Source organism: Gopherus flavomarginatus, chromosome 2 (genome assembly GCF_025201925.1).
Source record: "Gopherus flavomarginatus isolate rGopFla2 chromosome 2, rGopFla2.mat.asm, whole genome shotgun sequence".
Taxonomy (NCBI): domain Eukaryota; kingdom Metazoa; phylum Chordata; order Testudines; family Testudinidae; genus Gopherus; species Gopherus flavomarginatus.
The window spans coordinates 82,171,255-82,198,200 of NC_066618.1; the positions used below are offsets into that span (position 1 = coordinate 82,171,255).

General features: G+C 39.3%; 1 protein-coding gene and 1 long non-coding RNA gene across 2 annotated transcripts in view; one reads left to right on the forward strand and one right to left on the reverse strand.

The window, feature by feature from the left end:
- The window catches only part of NPHP3 (nephrocystin 3), a 43,059-nt gene that overhangs the window by 9,508 nt on the left and 6,605 nt on the right, over nt 1-26,946 (reverse strand). The window contains exons 5-22 of the mRNA XM_050937882.1: nt 25,273-25,406; nt 24,852-25,012; nt 22,132-22,279; nt 20,965-21,039; nt 20,114-20,293; nt 16,987-17,090; nt 16,146-16,260; nt 15,130-15,273; nt 14,498-14,595; nt 11,570-11,672; nt 10,434-10,516; nt 7,825-7,963; nt 6,243-6,407; nt 4,829-4,926; nt 4,099-4,221; nt 3,215-3,404; nt 2,814-3,055; nt 1,006-1,081 (exon numbers count right to left, since the gene is read on the reverse strand). Coding sequence (XP_050793839.1) covers nt 1,006-1,081; nt 2,814-3,055; nt 3,215-3,404; nt 4,099-4,221; nt 4,829-4,926; nt 6,243-6,407; nt 7,825-7,963; nt 10,434-10,516; nt 11,570-11,672; nt 14,498-14,595; nt 15,130-15,273; nt 16,146-16,260; nt 16,987-17,090; nt 20,114-20,293; nt 20,965-21,039; nt 22,132-22,279; nt 24,852-25,012; nt 25,273-25,406 — 2,378 coding nt within the window. The remainder of the gene's footprint in view (nt 1-1,005; nt 1,082-2,813; nt 3,056-3,214; nt 3,405-4,098; nt 4,222-4,828; nt 4,927-6,242; nt 6,408-7,824; nt 7,964-10,433; nt 10,517-11,569; nt 11,673-14,497; nt 14,596-15,129; nt 15,274-16,145; nt 16,261-16,986; nt 17,091-20,113; nt 20,294-20,964; nt 21,040-22,131; nt 22,280-24,851; nt 25,013-25,272; nt 25,407-26,946) is intronic.
- Nucleotides 3,041-25,426, forward strand: LOC127043891 (uncharacterized). Its single transcript, XR_007772350.1, has 3 exons — nt 3,041-3,090; nt 24,919-25,002; nt 25,348-25,426. It is a non-coding gene; the product is annotated as an uncharacterized LOC127043891 (long non-coding RNA).

Genomic DNA, 26,946 nt, shown 5'->3' on the forward strand with positions numbered 1-26,946 from the left:
AGGTCATGTGTTCTAGATTTTAAATCATTTTTGTCACTCCTCTCTGGACTCTAACTTATCCACATCTTTCAAGAAATGTGGCACCCAGTACTGGACACAATACTCCAACTGAGGCCTAATCAGCGCGGAGTACAGCAGAAGAATTATTTCTCGTGTCTTGCTTACAACACTCCTGCTAATACATTCCAGAATGATGTTTGCTTTTTTTAGCAACAGTGTTACACTGTTGACTCATATTTAGTTCATGGTCCACTATGACCCCCAGTTCCCTTTCTGCAGTATTTCTTCCTAGGCAGTCATTTCCCATTTTGTATGTGTATAACTGATTGTTCCTTCCTAAGTGAAGTACTTTGCATTTGTCCTTACTGAAATTCATCCTATTTACTTCACGTCATTTCTCCAGTTTGTCCAGATCATTTTGAATTTTAATCCTATCCTCCAAAGCACTTGCAACCCCTCCCAGCTTGCTATCATCCGCAGACTTTATAAGTGTACTCTCTATGCCATTATCTAAATCACTGAAGTGCCATAAAAAGGAAGCACACTCTTAGGGCTTCATCCTTAAACCATTACCAAGTATACTGCTTACTGGCATTGTCACCATTGTGACATTATCATCTATGGTAGTAGGCACTATGCACAGTAGTGTTGTAGAATTAGGTCCTCAGTTACCTCCTACAGAGCAATTTCTCTAGTTTCCTTTCAACAACATATAGTCTCAGCATGAAATTTGAATCCCCAAAGTCTGATATTTGGAGGGGTTCTATATCCACTTATTTATTTTCCATTGCTCACCACAATATTCCAGTTGTACTTATCCACCTTTATTTCCAATGAGGTTGAAAGAGCAGACACCAATGCTGCTCCTAAAGTGGTTAAGATGGCAAACTTTCAATTATCAAAAGCACTTAAGCATCAGATTTTTAGAACACCTCAAAAACATTTCATCATCCATTCAACAAAACCACAGCTAGCCCCCATTTTGATTAAGTATCAAATCTTTACCAAATTGCCTTTCCGCCTTGCTGCTTTTTGTCGCATTTTAAAGGATTTTTTCCTCAGCTGTTCAGCTTGTTCATATCTGAAAATAGTTATTTTAAATTGTTAGAACACCATACATGGCAACAGTATACATTTTGGGTTAGATTTTCAAAATGCCACCTAAGTGACTTAAGAGCACAAATCCCCCTGAAAGTCACCTATCAGGTTTCAGAGCGGTAGCCGTGTTAGCCTGTATCAGCAAAAACAACGAGGAGTCCTTAGAGACTAACACATTTATTTGGGCCTAAGTTTTCATGGGCTAGAACCCACTTCATCAGATGCATGAAGTGGAAAATACAGGAGCAGGTATAAATACATGAAAGGATCACGCATTTTGTCAAAGATAGAAGTATGCAAAATGCTTATGACTGTGTTAGGGGTGTTAACAGGTTAGCAAGATTATTCTATTACCCCACCCTCTTAGCAGGTGTTGGAATCCTGCATAGAAATGCTGACTAGTTGTAGACAGCATGTCTTAATTCCACCCTAAATGTAAACAGATGCAAGCTGCTTTGTGCATAGAGAGAACTGGCGAGTAAGACAAAAACTCTAAAGCCAATGCTAGAAACTTCCTAGTTTGAAGGAGAAACTTAGGCTGAACTATTATGTTATTGCCACTGCCCTTAAAAGAAAATCCCCCAGAAAGAGGAGTGAGTTTGAACACAAATCTAGAGTGTGTTCTGCAACTGAGACGGTAAGGACTCAGAGTCTTGGTTTTCCATGATTTGTTGGGGAGTAGTTTGCAGAGGAAGAAAGAGGAGAATTTTGGCAGTTTCCTCTAGAATTACATGCAAGTATAGGAGCTTGATCTGCAGAGTCAACAGTACAAACTGTACCAAGAAACTTTTTGAATGAGTGTTACACCGAAGTACATTTCCTGGGGGAGGACTCCTTCCCTTTCTCCCCTCACCAATATCACTAGCCTACTTGCAATGACACTGGGAAAGGATTTGCCTCATAAGAAGTGTCAGGATATCTTCAGTATATTAAAGTATGTGCTGGAGAAAAAGGATGTTCTTGTCCTTAAGGCACTGGATTAGGACTAAGGAGATCTGGGTTTTGTTCCTGGCTCCACCAGAGACTTACTGTCACATTGGAAAGGTCACTTAATACATGTGCATTAAGTATTAAGGGTAAATCATTTTTCTCATATGTAAAACTTCCCTACTCCATAGACATGGTGTTAAAATAAAACAAGTAGGATTTGGATACATATATCCTTTGGAAAACCCATAGAAATCTGCAACTGGACTTGTAAATTCTACCTACACATTTGCCTGGGGCTAGTAATTTGTTTTTGATGGAAAAGAAAAATCTCCTTAAGATATTTTTCTCTGTTATCATCAGTCACTAGGTAAAGATAGGTGAGTAGATGCTGCTGCTCTTAATAAATAAATAATAATTAATAATAAATAATGATACCACCTACCTCCTATGTTTGGGCTGGTAAGTATTCACAACTATTTTGCGAGGGTGACAATTGTACCAATACAAGGGCATTTTTAAAAAAAGATTACTTTGTTATAACTATATATTTGAATAATGCACAAATATGTTTACTAATCTTTTTCTAGACCCCAAATCTTTTTCTAGACTTCTCCTCTTGAAACAAACACATAGTTCTCATTAATATTAATAGCAGTTCTGCACATGCATCAAAAGGAAGTTAAATCTATTAAAATGTGTAATCGTAGAAACAAATAGACAACGTAAAAACCTCAAAAGACTTGCATGTTATGACAAATTCAGGAAATCACTACTATTAATCTTACTTGTTCTGTTTCTGGTATAATGTTGCAAGTGCATCCAGTTCACGAGCAACCCTGGAATGTTCAGCTCCATAAGCATTTTCAGAGATTTCCAGAGCCTGCTTATATAACTGCTCAGCATTTCCAAACTTTTTCCACTGCACATATACTCCTGCTAACTGATGGAGAGACTGTGCTACCCTGGGATGATCTGGATCCAGTGCAGTCTCCCGAATTTCCAGAGAACGCTGCAGAGGAGCAACTGCCTGTAATAAAGAAGTTGAGAATGTGACTAGAGCAGGTAAGATAATGTACAAAAAACACTGCAACACAAAACATCTTATCAAGCACATACTATGCTCTGCTTAAATTCCTTGCTTGCTTGCTGTTACACGGTATTCCCCTTGGTTCCTAGATGCACTTACCTGACTGAGAAGGCCTAGATCTTTTAAGAATTGTCCCAGAGTTTCATAAAGATCAGCCAGACGGATCATACTTTCCTCCCCCTCACAGCTTTTCTCATATTGCTTTAGAGAGTCAAAATACTCTGCTGCCATTGAAATCTTATCTTTTCCGACAAGCTGCCAGTAACTCAGTAATTCTGCAAAATGCCCCCTGTTTTAACAAGAAAAGTAAGAAGTAAAATACAGAACACCAAATCTCTGTGCTCAGAACCAGCTGGATGGCAGGGTACAAGGAAGGGGGAATATGCATCTCAGGAATTTTCCCTCATGCTGCAAAGTGGCTGCAAAGCAGCTCTGTGAAGGCTACTGTAGTCCAACAGTCAGAATGGCTATGCAGCACCTTACTGGTCTCCCAACTGTGAAGCATGGAAGGACAGAGGGTCTCTGCATGACAGAGGATTCACTGCCCTGCCCCCTGGTGCACCTACACACTACCATGTTCAGAGCACCCACAAGCAGGGTTCACGCTACACCAGGATATACCTAGGTGCACAAAAGGGATCAGCTGCAATGGAACAGCACTGGTTCCCATGCCTTGGATGCTCTGCAATCAGCCAGCCAGGCAGGGTATCCCATAAGTGGTACCTCATTAGATCTTGCCATATAACTTTATACTTCGCTATTTCTCACCCCCTTTTTGGTTAGTACCCTTCAGCCAGCTTTCAGTCCCTGCTATAGGGTTACATATTAGCCTCGTTAAATTTCTCCCTATATTTGTGCATTTTATCATTTCTATTATTTTTTTTTTAAACAAAACAGTAAAGACACTTTATTTCATGCCTTTAACTTAACACTAAACCATTTCAGTATGTTTATACATACGAAGGCCCTGGCTACTCTGTTACCTTTTGTAAAGATTCTGAGATACAAAGAGGTTCAGGAGACACTTGTGTAGCTTCTGCTTGTTGCTCTGTTGTTGAAAAAGCCAAGGAAGTTCATCGGCACTTCTCCAAGTCACTCTGCCTTGACTAATGGAAGAAAAGCAACCAAAATAAAATCCCTTTCCGTTCCTAACATTTAAAATTATAGGGCTTGATTTGGAAAATAGTAATTCACACAACTACATGGACAAACAACCAGTTAGCCTCTTAAATCACCAATTACCTGACTTGTGTATGCAATTTCCCACCCCCTTTTTGTGAAAAGAAGGTCTATAATATGAAACTATTAACTACAGCTTGAATCAAAGATCCAACGTCTGTCTTTGACTCTTCACAGATTATAAATTATTAACAGATATACAAAACTCATGAAACCCAGGGTAATACAAAAACAAAATGTCCCCAAGTTATCCTTAGACTGGTCAGCACACCCTCGTTTATTGACATGTTTTCATGAAAACAAATGTTTTTAAAAAGGGCAAACCCTGTACCCTGTGCATAGCCTGAATTTCTAGGCTCTGTGCCCAAATGGTCCATGAGAGCTGAGGAAGGTATTGTTTCCTCCACCATGCATTGCTCCTGTGTTCTCAAGCCTATAGTACCTGTGTTTCCTCTGTGACCCCCTTCTCCCTGGCAGATTAGTATGGCTATAAAGACTACAACATTTCTTGTGTTCTGAGGAGTTCTGAAATACCTTAGCTGCACGGTGAAGTAGTCTATTAGTTTTCTTCTGTAAGTAGAAATACTATTTTGACCTTCTTCCATGTATTCTAGTCTCACCGTTTCCCAAGCCTGAAAAAGAGAGTTATAGTCATCAATATATGTCTGTTACATACTAACAATGCATGGGGCTCCCTACAAGACACAAAAGGGAAACAAGGATCTTGTGCTGAGGAATTTTTAATCTTTTTGTTTTTTGCTAAAGGGATCTTCAACTTGAAAGCAAATCAATTTTTAAAAAATATGAGTGAAGAGAAGCTACAAAGGCCCAAGGGATTTAAGAAGAGGAAATATATCATACTGTGGGAGAGGGAGTGGGGAAAGGAGGAAGCCTGATATTTATTTTTCTCAGTAATAATAATTTCATTGGGTCTTTCGTGTTCACCTTGACCTTGGAAACTGTAACTCTTTTGGTTGCCACTAACATCATCGTTCTCAAATAGCCTCCCAGGCTTTGCTGGGAAAGGGGAAGATAATGGAGGTACAACTGATAATGTATATTTACTTTTTGTGAAACTAATAAAGTTATACATTGTTGGCATTCAACTATACTATAAACAAAGTACTAAATTAGGCTAAAGCTCTTAGATTTATCACTTGCTTAAAAATTATCATCCTCCTTTCCCCTTCAATTCTGACTTGATTTTTAGTAGACAATATTTTCTAGGACCGCTAGAGTTAGCAATCAATGAGAAAGCAACTTTTGAATGCTGATGGAGAACAACATTGATCATCCTGGTAAGAATCCTCAAGACAGCAGACACTGACATCAGATCAGAACTGAAGGGAGAAAGAGTGGGAGAGAAGACAAACATATAAACAAAATTATGTAGTTTAAAGGCGATCTAGTTAACCACCAGAGCTAGAAATTAATGCATAACTGGCAACCTGGGAATCTCCCGCTTTCCATGGTGTACATCATTTATTTCTAGTCTTGTTGGTTCTCTAGACCTTAAAAATGGTCACATCCTTTAGACTAGCAGTGCTCTTTAGCACTGGTCCAGGGCTTAATAAAGGACTGGTCCTGGACCTTGAAGCAATGAATTTTTTGTTCCGAGGAGGGAAAAAAATACAAACACTTAGTACGGCTTTGCAACCATTCAAATAGTCAAGAATAACGCAGGCACAAAAAAACCCACAACATTTTGTAGACTAAGTCAATGACAATTACATAAAAAATTAAGCAGATTTATATAGTATGCTTGTGTGTCTAAGGGAAGACAGCAGGCCATACTGCTTTCATTTACCTTGTTGTAAATCTAGAGAAACATAAGTGGATTCAAAGTTACTCTTGGAGTTACACCAATGTATTTAAGAGCAGAGTTTGGTGAAATATTTCTAATTTAGTGGAGTATTATTTGCATATGTCTAAATGTATGGAATCTTACCTGGAGGTGCTGAAACTTTAGCAAACCACAGCCATATGTCAGCATACGCATCTTGTGCAGACTGTGTACTAGAGAGGCTAACGTGACACAGGATAGTTCGGGATAAAGTTCCATCAGCTCTGATTCACTCACTCCATTGTGGCTAACACTGATGACACAGAGAACCTGTGTAGCCAAAACATTAATGCTTTCACAAGTTTAACAACTGCTCAATGAATAACTCAGGTATACTGAATCCCAAGACAAATACTGAATGCCAGGTTTTAAAACATAATATAGGCTTCCTTGATACATTTAGTACACAAAGTACATAGTATAGTTACCAAGGGTGGGGTGGAAAACATGCTTCATAAATTAATTCCACCTAAAGATCAAGTTATGGATGTACAATTCAGGCAAAATTCTGCTAAGTTACACTGGTGTCAATCTGGGGTCAATCTTATTGGCTTCAGTGGAATGACTGAATGATTTATACTGGAGTAAATAAAGGCAATACTGGGCCCAACATGGCTAATCAGACAGTGATTTCAGAAATCTTTCCAAAAATATACAAAACCATGTCTCTAATGAACATTGTTACCCAAGCACTATAGAAATATTTATGTAGTTTTACCTTTAAGACAGTAACTGGTGTAAAAAATAGGGACAATTTAGATTGGAAACATTATAGAAAGGATAAATTATTCATCTTTGGGGTCCCCATATAAGACTGTTACACAAATTTGTCAATTTCCATTTTACTACAGCAAATTAAATACATATTTTATCCTTCAGAAGGTGTTTTGTGGAAGCAATAAGGGAACTTCAGAGATTGAAGTTGTTCGAGACGCTATTCAGTACAATATAAATATCATAATCTCATAAGAACTACATGCATCAAAATTGCCTGCAAATACAATTATAAGTATTACTGCTTTCACTTTCTGAGACAAATTTGTCCCTCATGTAACTTCAGTGAGATGGATTTGGCTATTAACTTTTTTTTCTTCTTAGAATAACCCAAACATTAGATACTGGCTCTTGAATGTTTGTGGATCAATATCTTAACAGAAAGGGCAACAAGATGGAGCACTACTTAAGTGCCTACTATAGACCACCAAATCATACTAGAGAACAGGATGACTGGCTCCTTAAGCACCTATCTATAAAGTATAGAGAAAAAAAAAGCTGTTATTATGGGGACTTCAATTTGAGTGACATATGGTGGAGGGGCTCATGCTGCCAGTTCTAAAATGTCCTCAGAATTTCTAAACGTTACAGATGATTATTTCCTAATTCAAGAAGTGTTTCATCCAACATGGGAGAATTTTGTATTAGACCTTTTCTTGACTGAAAGGAATTGATCACAGAACTAAACATTTGTGGTTACTTGGTTTAAATGAGCATAGCTTGATTATATATGTTAAGTGCAGAACAGGACACAGTCCAAACTAATGCTATATATATTTGGCACTTAAAAAAAGGCCAATTTCACACTACTGAAAAGTCCTCAAATATTTTGTTTTTATTTAATTCACAGAAACTCATCCAGAGGAAAGGGAACATGTTTCTTCCAAAAGTTTCCATTGCATTGTTTGCTTACCTCTCTCATAAGGTGTTTGTCTTTATCGTTCAGCATGGACTCCTGAACTGATCTCAGAATAAGTCCGTACAGTGATACTGTATCTTGACACTGGAAACACTGTTGAAGGATTTCATCAATATTTCCTGCACTTCCAGCACTGGGAAAATGGACAAGATTAGCTTTTTAATATGTTAAATTTGACAACCACAAAGTGCATTTAAGCTATTAAAGATCTTCATCTTGTGAAGTGCTATGTGCCCTCAACTCCTACTGGCTTCAGGAGGCGTGCAGCATCTTGCAGGATTAGAACCCAAATAATTTAACACCTGAACACAACTACCAACATATTCCATATGAGTCTTCCTTTTGTAATTAAAAAAAAAAAAGCAGCGATACCTTTACTTTAGCAGGCAACGGAATGGGAATACGATTATATCACATAAAGAGACAGAAACATAAAACTAGATGCTGCTATTTTATTTATAGAATCATAGAACTTGAAGGGCCCTTGAGAGGTCATCTAGTTCAGTCCTCTGCACTCAGGGCAGGACTAAGTATTATCTAGACCATCCCTGACAGGTGTTTGTCCAACCTGCTCTTAAAAATCCCCAATGATGGAGATTCCACAACCTCCCTAATCAATTTATTCCAGTGCTTAACCACTCTGACAGTTAGGAAGTTTTTCCTAATGTCCAACCTAGACCTCCCTTGCTGCAATTTAAGCCCATTGCTTCTTCTCCTATCCTCAGAGTTTAAGAACAATTTTTCTCCCTCCTCCTTGTAACAGCCTTTATGTACTTGAAAATTATTAGCATGTCCCCTCTCAGTCTTCTCTTCTCCAGACTAAACAAACCCAATTTTTTCAATCTTCCCTCACAGGTCATGTTTTCTAGACCTTTAATCATTTTTGTGGCTTCTCTCTGGACTTTCTCCAATTTGTCCACATCTTTCCTGAAAGGTGGCGCTCAGAACTGGACACACTACTCCAGCTGAGGCCTAATAAGCATGGAGCAGAGTGGAAGAATTACTTGTCGTGTCTTGCTTGCAATACTCCTGGCTAATACATCCCAGAATGATGTTTGCTTTTTTTGCAACAGCGTTACACTGTTGACTCATATTTAGCTTGTGATCCACTATGACCCCCAGATCCCTTTCCACAGTACTCCTTCCTAGGCAGTCATTTCCCATTTTGAATGTGTGCAACTTATTGTTCCTTCCTAAGTGGAGTTCTTTGCATCTGTCCTTACTGAATTTCATCCTGTATACTTCAGACCATTTCTCCAGTTTGTCCAGATCATTTTGAATTTTAGTCCTATCCTCCAAAGCACTTGCAACTCCTACCAGCTTGTAACCGCTCCCAAATTAATACTGTTATTTGCAGGGGCGGCTCCAGGCCCCAGCACGCCAAGCGCGTGCTTGGGGCGGCATGCCGCAGGGGGCGCTCTGCTGGTCGCCGGGAGGTTGCCTTCGGCAGCATGCCTGCGGAGGGTCCTCTGGTCCCGCGGCTCCGGTGGACTTCCCGCAGGCGTGCCTGCGGGAGGTCCACTGGAGCCGCGGGACAGGCGACCGACAGAGCGCCCCCCGCGGCATGCCGCCGTGCTTGGGGCGGTGAAATGTCTAGAGCCGCCCCTGGTTATTTGATAAAGTGTGTCTCCAGTAGCAACTAAAAATAAAATATTTAAATAAAGAACAAGCAGCAATTGTGAGCCACCAATCACAAATGTCCTCCTTTGGAATCTCTAATGTGAGACTGATGGTCTTTTAAAAAGATATGTGCTGGATCAGCCACAAGTTGCTGTGCTCAGTTATGTTCTTTGACACAGTAAGGAGGATGAATCCTCTCCACCTGCAGGAATTACAGGGTGAAATCTTATGTCCTGTATTATGCAGGAGGTCAGACCAGAGGATCATAGTGGTGCTCCCCTGGTCTTAAATTCTTATGGACTCATCTACATGGCCCCGAAGTTTGGACTATGTGGGTGTGAAGTGTTCCACTGTAACTGTCCCATGTGGACACTGCTAGCGCAAACTAAAAGGTACTTAGTTCACATTAACATAGACCTGTTTGAAGAGGAATACGTTAATGTGCACTAGCTCTCTTTTAGTTCATACTAGAAACAGCATTCTAATGGTGCACACTGGAGTTTACACCCCCACTGTCCACACTGCAGTGCAGTGTAGACACAGTCTAGGATGCAAAGCATCAGGCACATCCGCCCACAGACAAAGCACCTCTCAATATAAAAGGAATACTTCCCAATTAATATTTAAAAAGGGAATAAAGGGACTGACAGCTACAAAAAGAAGAGTGAAGCAAAAGGATGGAGAGAGACCTGGATTTGGTTCCTGGATTCAGGATAGGGAGAGGATAATATATTCAGATTCAGTGGGTACCTAAATATTTAGCATCAAAATGGGATAGACAATTAATTCTGTATAGTGCTGCTTTCTTTTCCTTTCTATAGAAAAATGGGGAAAATAACTTTCTATTTTCTTCTGCTAAAGCAGTTTCATCTCAACAAAGAATAATTCTTTTTCAATTGAACACTTTCTGATACGCTGATAAAGCAATCTGTATTTTTAAAATCCACAGACTCACACAATAATGTCAGGCCATCTCAACTTACCAAGCAATCATTTTGCCCAAAAGAGTGACATACAAAGCATTGCAAGTTGTGGCAGAACGACAGTGTTTCTCAAGTTTCTTCTCCTAAGACAAGTGTTTAAAGAAACATTATAAGCCAATGTAATATTAAGCACTCTGAAGAGTTAAGGATTTGACACTGAAAAACAGATTGTGGATGTTAAAAAAAGCACATCATGACTAGTGTAAAAAACGTGTGTTTTTCCATGATGTGGGATATATGTAAGTGGAAGCTTCCTTTCAAGTTAAGGATCAAATAGGGCTAGATCATCTCAAGAGATGGTCTGCACCTTGTTAGGGTCAGGCTCCATGGATAGGATTCAAAATGGCTTCCCTGCACATGTCCAAGCATTTTTACTGCAAATACATATTATACTAAAACAGGAGGACATGTCTGCAGAAAGATGGGTAAAAGTATAGTTCCTTTACTAGTAATTTATACTATTCCATCCACAGGCGCCAACTTTCTCTGGCACCGGTGGGTGCCCGTGCCCCCTGGTCCCTTTCCCTGCTCCTGGCCCTGCCCCAACTCCACCCTTTCCCCGCCCCTGGCCCCGCTCCCATCCCAATCCCATCCCCAAAGTCCCTGCCCTAACTCTGCCCACTCCCTGCCCCTATTGGATCCCTTCCCCAAATCCCTGCCCCAGCCCCGCCTCTTTCCACAGTGCGCTGCGTTCCCCGTCCTCCGCCTCCCTCCCTCCCTGCCCCGTGAATCAGCTGTTTTGTGGCGCAAGCGCTGGGAGGGAGGGGGGAGAAGCAGGTCGTAGCAGCACGCTCGTGGAGGAGGCGGAGGTAAGCTGGGGCAGGGCAAGGAACTGCCGGTGGGTGCTGAGCACCCACCAGTTTTTTTACGTGGGAGCTCAAGCCCCAGGGCACCCACAGAGTCGGCGCCTATGATTCCATCTGAATTTGGTGCTATTAGCCTCTAGATAAAAATATTTACACCAAATCCTGTGTAAAATGGCTATGAGTTAACTAAAAAAACCACACATTTTCCTGGCTATTGAAACATTAACAAAAATAAGCTTTTGTCAGCTCATTTTACTCTTCCACATCTTTATAAAAATTTATACTAGACTCTAGAGTGAAATACTTTCAGCAGAATTACCACAAACCTACCTGTTCTTTGGTCAATTTAACATCTGCACAGCTACATTCTGCACTAATGAGACGTTTCACATCTTTAGAATTCAATGGCTCAAGATGAAGAGTTGGCCACAACCTTTTAGTGGGAGAGAACAAAATTACACTAAAATCCAGAAAAATAGTATGCAAAAGAAAAGAGACCTAACTACCTGAAGGGGAAAAAAACAGATACCAATACAGAAATCTGAAACTACACTTTTCTGCTATGAAAGGATTTTAATACTACAAAGTCACATTTGTATCTTTAAACTTGCCCTAAGACAGCTGACTACATCAAAGTACTGGAAGTCTGCAAGCGCACATGCCTACATTGAAGATGCATTATAATATGTTCAGTGGGGAAAATCCAAATCCAAAATTCCCACTGACTTCAGTGGGTAAAAAATAAGATTCAGTTTTATTCTGCAATATATATATATATATATATATATATATAAGTATATTCAAACCCAGGCTACTTTGAAACTTCATAGACTCTAGGACTGGAAGGGACCTCGAGAGGTCATCGAGTCCAGTCCCCTGCCCTCATGGCAGGACCAAATACTGTCTAGACCATCCCTAATAGACATTTATCTAACCTACTCTTAAATATCTCCAGAGATGGAGATTCCACAACTTCCCTAGGCAATCTATTCCAGTGTTTAACTACCCTGACAGTTAGGAACTTTTTCCTAATGTCCAACCTAAATCTCCCTTGCTGCAGTTTAAGCCCATTGCTTCTTGTTCTATCATTGGAGGCTAAGGTGAACAAGTTTTCTCCCTCCTCCTGATGACACCCTTTTAGATACCTGAAAACTGCTATCATGTCCCCTCTCAGTCTTCTCTTTTCCAAACTAAACAAACCCAATTCCTTCAGCCTTCCTTCATAGGTCATGTTCTCAAGACCTTTTATCGTTCTTGTTGCTCTTCTCTGGACCCTCTCCAATTTCTCCACATCTTTCTTGAAATGCGGTGCCCAGAACTGGACACAATACTCCAGTTGAGGCCTAACCAGCGCAGAGTAAAGCGGAAGAATGACTTCTCGTGTCTTGTTTACAACACACCTGTTAATGCATCCCAGAATCACGTTTGCCTTTTTTGCAACAGTATCACACTGTTGACTCATATTAAGCTTGTGGTCCACTATGACCCCTAGATCTCTTTCTGCCATACTCCTTCCTAGACAGTCTCTTCCCATTCTGTATGTGTGAAACTGATTGTTCCTTCCTAAGTGGTGCACTTTGCATTTATCTTTATTGAACTTCATCCTGTTTACCTCAGACCATTTCTCCAATTTGTCCAGATCATTTTGAATTTTGACCCTGTCCTCCAAAGCAGTTGCAATCCCTCCCAGTTTGGTATCATCCGCAGACTTAATAAGCGTACTTTCTATGCCAACATCTAAATCGTTGATGAAGATATTGAACAGAGCCAGTCCCAAAACAGACCCCTGCGGAACCCCACTTGTTATACCTTTCCAGCAGGATTGGGAGCCATTAATAACTACTCTCTGAGTACGGTTATCCAGCCAGTTATGCACCCACCTTATAGTAGCCCCATCTAAATTGTACTTTCCTAGTTTATCTATAAGAATATCATGCGAGACCATATCAAATGCCTTACTAAAGTCTAGGTATATCACATCCACCGCTTCTCCCTTATCCACAAGGCTCGTTATCCTATCAAAGAATGCTATCAGATTAGTTTGACACGATTTGTTCTTTACAAATCCATGCTGGCTATTCCCTAACACCTTACCACCTTCCAAGTGTTTGCAGATGATTTCTTTAATTACTTGCTCCATTATCTTCCCTGGCACAGAAGTTAAACTAACTGGTCTGTAGTTTCCTGGGTTGTTTTTATTTCTCTTTTTATAGATGGGCACTATATTTGCCCTTTTCCAGTCTTCTGGAATCTCCCCCGTCTCCCATGATTTCCCAAAGATAATAGCTAGAGACTCAGATACCTCCTCTATTAACTCCTTGAGTATTCTAGGATGCATTTCATCAGGCCCTGGTGACTTGCAGGCATCTAACTTTTCTAAGTGATTTTTTACTTGCTCTTTTTTTATTTTATCTTCTAAACCTACCCTCTTCCCGTAAGCATTCACTATATTAGACATTCCTTCAGACTTCTCAGTGAAGACCGAAACAAAGAAGTCATTAAGCATCTCTGCCATTTCCAAGTCTCCTGTTACTGTTTCCCCCTCCTCACTGAGCAGTGGGCCTACCCTGTCCTTGGTCTTCCTCTTGCTTCTAATGTATTGATAAAAAATCTTCTTGTTTCCCTTTATTCCCATAGCTAGTTTGAGCTCATTTTGTGCCTTTGCCTTTCTAATCTTGCCTCTGCATTCCTGTGTTATTTGCCTATATTCATCCTTTGTAATCTGACCTAGTTTCCATTTTTTATATGATGCCTTTTTATTTTGTAGGTCATGCAAGATCTCGTGGTTAAGCCAAGGTGGTCTTTTGCCACATTTTCTATCTTTCCTAACCATCGGAATAGCTTGCTTTTGGGCCCTTAATAGCGTCCCTTTGAAAAACTGCCAACTCTCCTCAGTTGTTTTTCCCCTCAGTCTTACTTCCCATGGGATCTTACCTATCAGCTCTCTGAGCTTACCAAAATCCGCCTTCCTGAAACCCATTGTCTCTATTCTGTTGTACTCCCTTCTACCCTTCCTTAGAATTGCAAACTCTATGATTTCATGATCACTTTCACCCAAGCTTCCTTCTGCTTTCAAATTCTCAACGAGTTCCTCCCTATTTGTTAAAATCAAGTCTAGAACAGCTTCCCCCCAGTAGCTTTTTCAACTTTCTGAAATAAAAAGTTGTCTGCAATGCAGTCCAGGAACTTATTGGATAGTCTGCCCCGCGGTGTTATTTTCCCAACATATATCATATACCTCCCCAAAGAACAACATACCTCCATGCCTGAGGACATGTTTCCACATTCACAGATACAATCACCCTTACATTCACTGGCAGGGGATCTATCAGCCATTTCATATGTTTTTCAGCTTGCTTAAAAACAAGTTTCAGAGCATTAATTCAAAATTCATTAAAAACAAAAGCCACAAATCACTATCATCTCATTAACTGTTCAGCCCAGTGAAAACAATCTTCACTGCCTCCATTCTCTTAAAATTGTTCAGGGCCACATTTCTTATACAGAGCCAAACTCCCCTTTTTATGTGCACCAGCATGGTGACAACTTAAGTAAAGTAGTTAGCATAGTATCATGTAGACTCTCACCACCTACAGATTGGATACATGACCTGACCCACAAATCAGTCCATAATTTTGGATCCACCCCCAGCAGGTAATGCAATGAGACAGATCAAAAGGCAACGTGCTCTGGCAAATTCCAGAAATACCAAGTTTTACAGATAAATCAAATGACAATTTAATTCATCTAGTAAAACTGCAAAATATTTTCTACTTATTTTCTCTTTCATAGTAAACTTATTGTTTTACTGTCTCACTGTCACTACTAACCTGATACATCACTCCAAGTTTATTTTGCACTTGTAAAGGCCAACTAGGTTGGAAATGTACCTGTATTTGGTCTATAGAGTCAATAATTATGATAATGCTGCCTTGGTGACGAGCAGAAAGTTTTTCCAGCCAACGAGGAAATTCTTCCAAGAGCTTAGCTGGATCCAGTGTTAAAGGTGACACTAACCAAGAATGCTGCATGAGCTGCAAAATTATAAACATGCATAAAAATATTGCATCTTAAGAAATGCTTAGGGGAGTTGGACAGAAAGACACAGGTTGACAGAAGATAAAATCATTCACTCCTGGGGAGCTGATTTCAAACAAGTTCATACAAAACTGTTTTCCCTTCACTGCATATAAGGAGCAAGACATTTTTTTAAAAGGAGAAAGTTTTCTGAAGTTCTTAAATATTTCATTTTAGATGGAAAACGTGAGGTTAAAAATCCCATGGGACCATCTGAGGAATAAGAAGTGTGGAAAAAGTATAAATAAAAATGCGTAGGCTTTTAACAACACAGGGAAGAGCTGATTTAATCTTTCTGAAGGGCTCAGTCCTGTGCAGCCCTGAGTGATTTCTTCTAAAGATAAAGAGAGCTCAAATCCTGGCAGAATCAGACCTCTCATTTATTCCACACATATCAGACATGTACTTCTAAAACAAATTAACATAGAAGAACAATAGTCTAACTACAGTGTGGTGCCAACTGGCAATTGCAGCTTCAGGTTTCTCAATGCATAGACAAAACAGATGCCACCTGCTTCTTTTCTTGGCCACATGGCAGGAAATAGTAAAAGAAGCTTATGAGGCTTTCTTTATAAAGCACCAATATTTTTCATCTGAATCATAATTGATGACAATGTATTATGAAAAGCCTCAAGGAGGGATATTTTAATTTATTTCTGATATATGATCAACTCAACAAAATGGGGGCAATCATCATCTGTATCACGCTGATTTGGTACAGCAGGGCCATAAGAACTTATAATAGAGAGAGAGAGAGAGAGACACACACACACACACACTCTCTCTCTCTCTGAATAATGCTATATGTGCTAAACAATAACTAGAGTACCTTTAAAGTAAGCCGTTTAATGATTAGTGCAGATTCTGAACTGGCAGACATGGGCCTCCCAACAAAGTGATAGAGAATTAGTGTGTTTGGTGAACGCTTCTGTTGCAGTTGAATCCTAATGGGGCAAAAAAAAAAACAACACACATACATTCCCTATAGCCCATATTTTTGCAAATATATTCTTATTTCCAATAAATATTATTGTAGATTTGTCAAATGTAATTATACATTTTAGCTTGGCATGTGCAGTATATACATAATAAAATAAGTCAGACAATTAGTCATCCATAATTAAATATTTTACCTCATAATTTTCACTTTTGATCTCCATTGGACTAGAGAGATTTTCAGATACTCACTACATTCACAGAATACAAAGATAAAACATCAAAAAGAGGAGATCCTTGGGGGAGGAGACTGAATACTGTCAGTTTATTTTATGGCAGCAGGTTCTGTTGTAAATCATGAGAGACTGCAAGATGCATTTCTGCAATATGTTTCTGGATTTGGATCCTCCCTCCCATTTACCTCAGCGGGGTGACTTAGTGGAGGTGACACTTTCTCTTGGAGCCACCATCACCCTCATTCTCAGAACAGTGTACAGACCCCTGTGAAGGAGTTGAGGTTTGGGGTTCTCCGTGGCACTGTCCCCTGTGGGTTGTAACTGGTGCCGAGACGGGAACAACTATTCAAGTGTTCCTAAAAACAGAACTAGACTTTACAGGGTGCTTTTGGAACTTCAGTATTTTTCTAATGCTGGTTTCTCCTGCTACCAATCCAGTGTTGAGCTGTTCTTGTTTGAAGTGTAATTTTTAAAAAGATTAACCATTTTTAAAAATACCATTTTGACAGGAGAAGAGATTTGCCAGAGCCTGGTCCTCCAGACACAAGAAGAGGTGGGATGGGTGCTGGTGCTGCCACTAGATCATTTAGACGTTCATAATACTGCAAACACAACAATTTAAGTTACAATGGCTCCAGTATTTAAAAAATACATCTACGAATTAATTAATATACTGATTAATGCATCCTCCAAATATTTAAGCACACACTTAACTTTAAGAATGTTTAGTTCCATTGAAGTCAAAGGGACTAAGAGTAAAACAAAATATATGGATACAGAAACAAAGTGGTTTTGTTGTTGCTTTTTTAATGGGGAAGAAAGAATAGAAAGTGCTAAAATCGCTAAAAACTACTATTTAATACCTCTTCCATAAAACGTTTTAAAGTAGAAAATAATTTTTAAAAATTAGTTTGGGATGAATTTGCAGTACTAATAAATGTGACTGACTAGTGGCACTGGTACAGTAAGACCTAGTACAAGAAGGCATGCAATTCCCCCTGCACCTCTTTTAATGTACTGCAATCTTAGAGTGCCAGACCCCAGTGGTGTTCCAGACTTGTGTCTCATGAGAACGTATTACCAAATTATTACGCTGTGGTTTTATGAGGTAAGCAAATGTTCATTATGGACTAGAGTGAGACAAAAAATCATTTTGACGTGTGACAAGGCAAATCTGAACGTAGACCTCTGAGAACGGTGGTTAGTGCATTAGGTTTAATTCCCTGTTGCATCACAGACTTCTGTGTGACCCTGTGCAAGTTCCTTAGCCTCTCTATGCCTCAGTTACTCATCTCTAAAATGAGAATAATGGCACTGCCACACAGAGTGTCGTGAGGATAAATACAGGCACTCAGACACTATGTTGATGGGAGCAGGGGCATATAAAAAACTAAGATAGATAGCCAAGGACAAAAGGATAGTGCTCTAATGTTCCATGTCACTTGATCATATGGAACTGGCTATTTTTAGAAGCTACAAATTCTTATAGAGCCAGAAGTACAGAATACTATGAATGAAGAATAGCAGAGCACATTCCTTACAATTCTAAGGAAAGAAATTATCTCTGTGTTAACTTTTTAATTTCCATTTCTAAAGAAAGTTAATCAAATTTACTGGAAAAACGGCATTGAAACTTCTCTGTTCCAGCTTTCATCTCTATTGGAGGCATCACAGCAGACGGTGTCAGGTTTGCCAATAATGTATGGGACACAACATCTGTCAGTGGGAGATGGCCAGTTTTCCAGGACTAACTCCTCACATTTGATCCCTATCATTACATTTTTGCATTCCAAAACCTCATGGAAGAGATTCTCTCCCGTTACGGCCTAGCCCCTGAGTGCTGTTGTGGCAGTATAGAGGAGCCATAAAAGTCCCCGAGCCCGGGTTCCCTCGGTACAGGCACTGCATTAATTCAATCCTTTCTAGGTGTATCTGGTTTTGACACTCCTAGTTTTACAAGGGCTTACAGGTGAGGCAGCCCAGGAAGTACTAAGCATTTCAATACTCCTCTGTTTTTAACGTTACTATGCCTTTCTCTTACATAGCTGTCGACTCACTTAGATTGTATCTAACAAAGAAATTATACTACTTTAACTATTCCCATATGTTGTTAAAGTGGTGTAACCCCCTAGTGGGACGGCATTTATAGGTGAATGGTATAGCTTATTCATGTAAAGGGTGGAGGAACAGCTACGCTGGTATAAGGCACCTTTACGCTGCTATAACTAGGAGTTACATTGATTTAACTACTTCAGTAGAAAATTCATACCCTTAACTGAAATAGTTCAATCAATACAAAAATTGTGGATAGACCAGGGCTTACACAGGACAGCTCACGAGTCCTGGAACAGGGGGTGCGATCACAGTGCATGGTACAACAGCCATTTAGAGAAGCTCCAGGCTGAAGAGCAGTTCAAAGACAGTCCAGGGAGGACTGCTGTAATTTAGAGCAGTCCCCTCAACTTCCTAAATGACAGCATGGGCCATTTTGGTTCCCAATCAGCCCAAAATCCCAAGGACAAAATGATGGCTTATAGCCACCTTTGCCCTGCTTTCTCGGAGTTGTGCTTGTGCGTGCTGCATCTCCAAGAGGCGCAAGCATACATTGTCAGCCAGTTCCTCTAGGAAGCACAGCACAGCATGAAAGCACACCGACCTATTCAAACAGCAACATAACTCCCCGCCAGAGGCACTTTTCACAGATTCCTCTAGATCAGGGATACGCAACCTATGATACGCGTGCCAAAGGTGGCATGCGAGCTGATTTTCAGTAGCACTCTCACTGCCTGGGTCCTGGCCACCGATCCGGGGGGCTCTGCATTTTAATTTAATTTTAAAGGAGACTTCCCAAAAATTTTAAAAACCTTATTTACTTTACTTACAACAATAGATTAGTTATATATTATAGACTTATGAAAAGAGACCTTCTAAAAACGTTAAAATGTATGACTGGCACACGAAACCTTAAATCAGAGTGAATAAATGAAGACTCGGTACACCACTTCTGAAATGCTGCCGACCTCTGCTCTAGATATATTAATTCAATCCTTTCTAGGTGTATCTGTTTTTAACACTCCTAGTTTTACAAGGGCTTACAGGTGAGGCAGCCCAGGAAGTACAGAGCATTTCAGTACTCCTTTATTTTTAATGTTACTATGTCTTTCTCTCACACAGGCTCAGATACATTAAGATTGTGGGACTATACGATAATCTTTTCATTATCCAATTCCAACAGACCTTATTCTCTGTATTGAGACAGGGCTTCCTTTCATCTGCTTCAAAGAGGTGTTTGAGGCCTTTCATTTAGGCTTCAAAGTACAGTGTGTTACCCACCTTCTAAGAGAACCCCTTATTTCTAGACAGCATGCTATCATGGCAACATTTCCTCCAATGGAAAAACAAGGACCATTTCTTCATCAAGGACACTTTAAAACAGACATAACTGGCATTGTTCCAGAAACAAAATATGTCATCTGTCTAACACATATGGTCTCCTCTAGCCTAAGGTGTGAAAGCCCCAATGTTGTTCTCAAACATAGGTCCTTCCATACAACAGCATCACTGCAGCACATGAAACAGAGATACTGTTATTTCCCTTAATCAACAGACATTTCTATCTGCTTACTTTCTCAAATCCTAGTTCACATGTCGAGTTAGAGGCCTGCTGGAAAGCTTCTATCTGTTCTTGTTCATCATGTGCATCCCACAGTACATCTCCAAAAACTTCCTCCTCGGGTGCAGTGGATTCCTCTTTATTACCCAAATCCTTGCCTTCTACTTCTGTGCTTTCACAGCCAAATATATCCTGTGTAAGAAACAAACCACATGGAAATATTGTAACTTACTCCTTAAAAGTATATGCTCTCATTGCCCCAGATTCTTTCAACTAGGCAGTGGGCACCACTTTCATGTCATTCTGGACTTACATTTGTGGCATGAAATGTATTCCATATAGTACGGGCTGCATACCATACTGACATACACTGGACAGGACAGTTTTTACGCACTATATCCATTCCCACTTTAGGTAACAACGCTGGGATAGATGAGTGAATTCTATTCATGTCAGTGGATCTGTGCCCATTTACGCCAGTAGAGGGTGTGACCAAATGAGTCCTAGTGACACTTTATACTGAGATCTCAAGAAGCTGCTTTCAGTTTTCCCATGATGGAGGTTGCCTACAGTAGCATAGTTCTTAAACTACTTTATTCGGTTGTGGCTTTCCTTACTTCCAGGTAGTAACAATGCTGAAACATATGGAGGCCTTTGAATTTTGACAAAATATCACTCATTTGTAGTGAATATAAACAGATTATTAAATAGACTGTGGATTTACTACAGCGCTTGCAGAATACTGGCAATATGGCAATTTTGTAAAGCCCTGGATGGCACTGCCCCAGAGTCTATCATTCGAATTGTAAGCAGGAATGCGCAAAGTAGCCTCTCATGTGGAATACATGCATCATGTACTCTACCTGTTTAATGATCTTTTCCACACAATTATAAGTTTCATACGCTCCTTCTTCCACTCCTCCCATGTGATCAATGAGCTGAAAAAGTTAATGACAAAGTATGAAGCAACTCTGGGATTGACTATTAAACACAGATGCAGTTACTGAGACATGTAGATGTGAAATATATCCAAAACGTATATTCTTTCCAGAACAACATTCGCCACCTTTCAAAATGAAAAATACTTTGGAGGCTTACCCTCTGGCACCGTAAAACACAATTTCATTTAAAATTGAGATGCTTCCACCTCACCAAAGATACCTTTAGTGGATAGGAAGGCTTCACAATGAGCTAGGACCCAGGAGGGTTCCCCTCTTGGCTCATGGAAACTAAGAGAGGACATATGGAAAATGATTTACTAAGGGAGCTGTGTTTCATTGCTAATGAAGGTGCCTGTAAGAAGAGGTCAGCTTCTAAGGGAAGATGGCTGCCAGGAGAGTGTACTCAAGCAAAGCCTGGAATGCCTTGTATGCTTTAGAGGATTGCTTGTTGTCCATTTCCTTATTTGAGTAGTCAACCCACAGGCAGGAGGAGGGGACTTTGAATCAGGGTTCCTTTGTTTTGAGGGTATACAAAAAAACACTACAGGAAAATGCATCATTAATGACGTGGTTAGACTGTTTCTCTAATTGGAAAGTCCTGTAAAATGTAATAGGGATTTAGCATATAATAATTTAATAGTATTCTATGGGAATTACAGTATAGTATAGAATTTAAACAGAGGATGCCCCTTGTATATACTTTTTTTTTAAATCATTCCAAAGAATTCTATAGCAGGGTTGTTTTTCCTAGAGGATTAGCTAAAATAATATAGAACAGTTCTTTTCTATTAAATCTTATAGGATTTTTTCCATAAGGATTCTGTAAGAAATTTAGAGACAAATTCTGCTCAGTTGCACCCCTCTGTGCAGCTGAGAATAAAACTTTGTTCAAGTTTCTGTACAGGCACAGTGCTCAATTTTTTAAATCTACACTTTCATAAAATTCAACACTATACACCTGTTCACAAAAGATGTCATAACAAAGGATGTGTTACGCAATTTCTGGTCATATCTGAAGTTACAAGTTTTATGCTACAAAATAAGAGGACAACAAATCTCTGAAACATAACAACCTTCTACATGTTGTACCTTTGCTTTGTTCACATAACAAACTTGCTCAGTTAACTGCTGCACAGGGTCTGAACTGACTTTGCCATCTTCTATTCTGCGGTAAATCAGCCGGGGCTTTCCTTCAGGATTTTTCAATAAGGCTTCTTCACAGTCCTCCAGCAAACAGCTAGATTGGAAATCAGCAATCTTGAACTATATTACACTGTTGCAGTTCACAGTTCAATCAATATAAGCTCTAAGGATGGGTTTCAGTGCAAAATCTAATTGAGAGAGCATGCCTTTTACCACGGAGGCAGCCAGACATTTAAACAGAGGATATCCAAATTCTGGGCCAAGAAAATGGAGAAAAGTTCTCTTGCCGCTAATTGGACTGTAGATATTAAGATTCTTTCAGTAGCAGGTTTACACATTATTGCTTTTTTAATTCAAAAGTCTATTTTCTACAAACCCTCTCATACTGGTACTCAGATTAAACAGTAATAGTTCTGCATTAGCTTTTCATACACATGAGAACAGAGTCACAAGTCATTATTAACAAATGTATTGACACACTGTCATCAATTATTTGAATGCCCTATCCTGCTCCCTAAAGTCAAAGGGAAAACTTCCTTTGTCCTTATTAGAAATAGGGTCAGGATCTTAGTTAAGGCTCATGAAAATGGACAAATTATGCTCCCATTTTGAATCTGGACAGTGCACTGTACTTGTAAGAAGGAATATCTATATTTATTTCTGAAAGTTCTGCCTTGTGAATCTATTATGCTACATACAGAGCCAGCCTCAAGGGAGACAAACTAGCAGATAGGTGTAATCTTCCTCACATGAGGCATTATAATTTTAATCTCACTTTTTGTATAAAAAAACTATTTAAATTAATATTATTGTCAGCAGGGCCAGCTCCAGTGTTTTTGTCACCTCAGGCGGCTGGTGGGGGGGGGAGGAGGAAGAGCCGCGATCATTGGCACTTCAGCGGCAACTCTCCTGCCACTGCTTCATTATTCTTTGGCGGCAATTCAGCTGCAGGTCTTTCCTTTCAAGAGGGACTGATGGACCCGCCACCAAATTGCTGCCGAAGAGCCGGACGTGCTGCTGCTCTCCGTTGGCTGCCCCAAGCACCTGCTTGCTGTGCTGGTCCCTGGAGCTGGCCCTAGTTGTCAGGAAGCTCTCCATTCTTCTTTGAGATGTATTGTCTACATGGATTCCACTCTTGGTGCACACGTGGCCCATGCACGCAAGATTGGATTCTTTTGGCCAGCAATGTCAGCAGGGCCTGAAACGCTCTCAATATCTTTGCATTGCCCCGCACTTGTCCAAGGACATAAAGGGCAGAGCAGACCCAATTTTCCCTCAGTTCTTTTTTACCACCTGTGCCAGCGAGATGGAATCCCTGTAGTGTCTCTGTGAGCCTGCTTCTTTGCACACACTGCTAGCATTAGTTAGTCAGCAGTATTATCAATTAGCAAGTTATTAATTAGCCTTTTTGCCCATTAGCAAAAAAAACCCTTTTTTAGTCAGATATTTAGTTTATAGGCTAGACATCCCACATCCAAACAGGGGTGCTAGCAAAACGGCAAAAGGAAAATCGCCAGGATTCAAAACCTAACCCCTTGTGTGACAGTTCAATGGCACAGAACAACAGACACTGTAGGTACCTTTTTTTGTTTAGGAGAGAGACACATTCCTGACTGATGTTCCATATGTTGCTCCTTCTCTAAGCAGACTCAAAAAGCTAGAGAAGCCTCACCCCAAGTTCCTGACCAAAGCTGACAGAGTTCCATATGAATCAATTTATTCATCTCCCAGTTTTCTTCCCCAATCCTTGCTCAACTCCAAAGGCAGCTAAACTTCAGACACTTAATGCAGTAATGTCATAGTTCATTAAAAGGCCAAAATCTAGACTGTTCCTGGCCCCTTGCTGATAAAAAATTATGCGTCAGACAATATCCTGATAGAGATCATCAAAAGGGCTGTCCAACTGTATAAGGACATATTGAAAATGATGACTCTATGCCCATTATTTAGTATTTTTACTTCTAATCCCTCTTTTCTTCCTCCTTCATGGTATACAGCCAAAAAGAAAAAAAGTCCAAGCTGCAAAATAGAAACAATCACAACTGAATTGTAACATTATTTTTAATTCAATACTGTTGGTTTAGGAAATTATTTTTCTTCTAGTAAGATGACCAATTATCCACTGTCGAAGTGAAAAGCACTGCATTACCAGTTGTTACAAAATATCATGGATTTAGTAAATTACATCACAACAGGCAAGGGCACGACACTGCACTGAAGAGCAAGGAAATTAACTGAGAAGTGACTTAGAGAGACAAAAAGAATATGTGACCAAATAAAGCAGAGGTAATATAGGCAGGTGAATAGATAGATAAGCAAATAAAACACGCAGCAGATGTTCACACATGCCATCTCTAATTTCTATGATTCTATCACTATGAACAGCAAAAAGCTGTTCTTGGAAAGCAAGAAATTTGCACATTATGATGGCTCTTTTATGTTTTATTTTAATAGAATCTAGAGCCACAGGAACAGGGAAACCTCAGAAAGAAGCTGCTTTCTCTTAACTGTCTGTGCTAGAAAATCTAAAGTCTGAAAGATCTGTTAGAAGAAACTAGCTTAAAAATGCTGTATGTGGAACGCTGCATACATGTTAATAAGCTACGTGCTGTACATAAATTATCAGTTTCTCTTTGCTTTGTCAATCTGCAAAACGATTAACTTACCTTGGCAAAGTTAAATGTATGAACAAAATAACTAAGGAACTTTTCTCAATTTCCCATTTTCTCACAGCCTGGAAATGATTTCCATTTTCTACTGGAAAATGAACAACTTGAAAGAAGTACCCCATTGTTTCACATATTCTTTGAAGTTTTGGTGAGTAGTTCTGAAAGGAAATTTAAATAAACTGACCTTTATTATTAATTACGTATTTCAATAAGGACCTATTAGTAAACCCAATTTCTTTTCAATATAAACTTTCTTCCATTGAAATCCTTAACAAAACTCCCACTGATTTCAATGGATCAAGATCCGACTCCTAAACCTTTTAAGAACTACCACAGTTTCAATGAACAAGTATTAGAGGAGAAAAATAGAGAACCTTAAATTAATGATCAATTAACATAACTTTTGCACTGTTCTCACCCTAATGAAGATGTCCACTTCAGGCTGAGTCTCATCTGTATTAATGAGATAGCACCTTACTGTGTTACTCCACAGAGAGTGGGAAAACAGTGGCGTGACCTGCAATAAACTGGCAATCGCAGCATCCCAGTCATCTGCAAACAATATACAAAGACACAGGTCTCCTTATCTTGTTACATCATACAACAGTTTGCATCAATGCTCTCCTAACACACTCTGAGGAAATAATAAACTTCATTTTATAGAGTATCTTTCATACTAATATATCACAAAATACTTCAGATTTAATTAAAAATTAGATTTAAATAATATGCAAAATTATAAAACATAGCAAAACATAACAGCTGAATGTTAAATATATTCACGTTACATATCTATTATCATGTTTCTTTTAAAATAAATGTTTGTGAAATTTGGCCAAAATGTCAAGCTGATGGCTGCTATACAAAAAAATTACATCTCTAACAGGAGTAATAAAGATGCCTGTGTAATTAGATGCCTAACTAAGCAATTCTTAGTAAAATACTGCTGCTTCAAAATTTATTGTAAATATACTAAGCTAACAAATGTTGGTGGACTAATAGGTAGCATAACTCTTTACATAAAATGCACTGTTCTCCATGTGTACGCTGTATGTCAATTCAGCTTCTCATAGAAAGCTTTAAGCTAATTCTTTTCTTAGCTTCTCATTTTGTAGACTAACATTACCTATGTTCTGAGCAGTTCCAAGGAAGCTGCTTGACATGGGAAAGTCTTAACACTTCAGCATTTCTGAAAGACAATGTGTGTAATTTTGTATTTTTATGAGATCTCTAATAACTCACTATAATCTTGCAAATTCCTGCAAATGTATTTTGAAATATAAAACACCATTTTTCTGATAAACTGACTACTGAATTACTAATGGTCTCTTGAAAATGTCCAAAAAGTGACCTTTCATTAGTAGTAAAGTGGTGTCACAAAACGACATATGGAGAGAAACTCAAAGTTAAGGATGATAAATTACTTGTCTAAGTAACTAATTTGAACTGAGTCTGCGTCACAGGCTAGTATTGAGATTAAGGTAGTGAGTCAAGCCAAGTTAGAAAGTGTTGTTACTAATTACAAAATACTGGACTTGATAGGGAAATCAGTGATAATCTTTCCCATAGCACAAATGTAATTCAGCATGCATAGATCTTGATCATGCAGTTGGATCTGTGTGGATGAACCCTCAAAGTCATGCAGAGTTCCATTTAAGTCAATGGGACTCTGCCTAGAAGGGTCTTCCTATGCAAATTCAGCTGAAGGAGAGGGGCCATAGTTTGTGAGGGGCCATGCATGTGTCCTATGTGGCGAAGGATCTGAGAATTTGAAAAACAAGGCAAAAATTGGACAAGATACCAGGACTCTGTCAGGCTAAAATAAATCACGTTTAAAATAAATTTTTCTTGATTATGTCATTCAAAGCAGGGTCATCTAAAGCCTTTTTTTGAGCCCCCATACAATAAATTGGTACTTGGTATATTTACTATGAAGCACTGAGATTCATTGTCATTACCTAAGAATACTGCTGCACAGATTGTTAGCAGCAAAAACATTAAACACAATTAGGTGTGTTTTAGCTCTACTTCCATTTTATTTTTACAAAAAACGGTCATTCAAAGCAAAATATGGAGTGACAGACACAGTAAA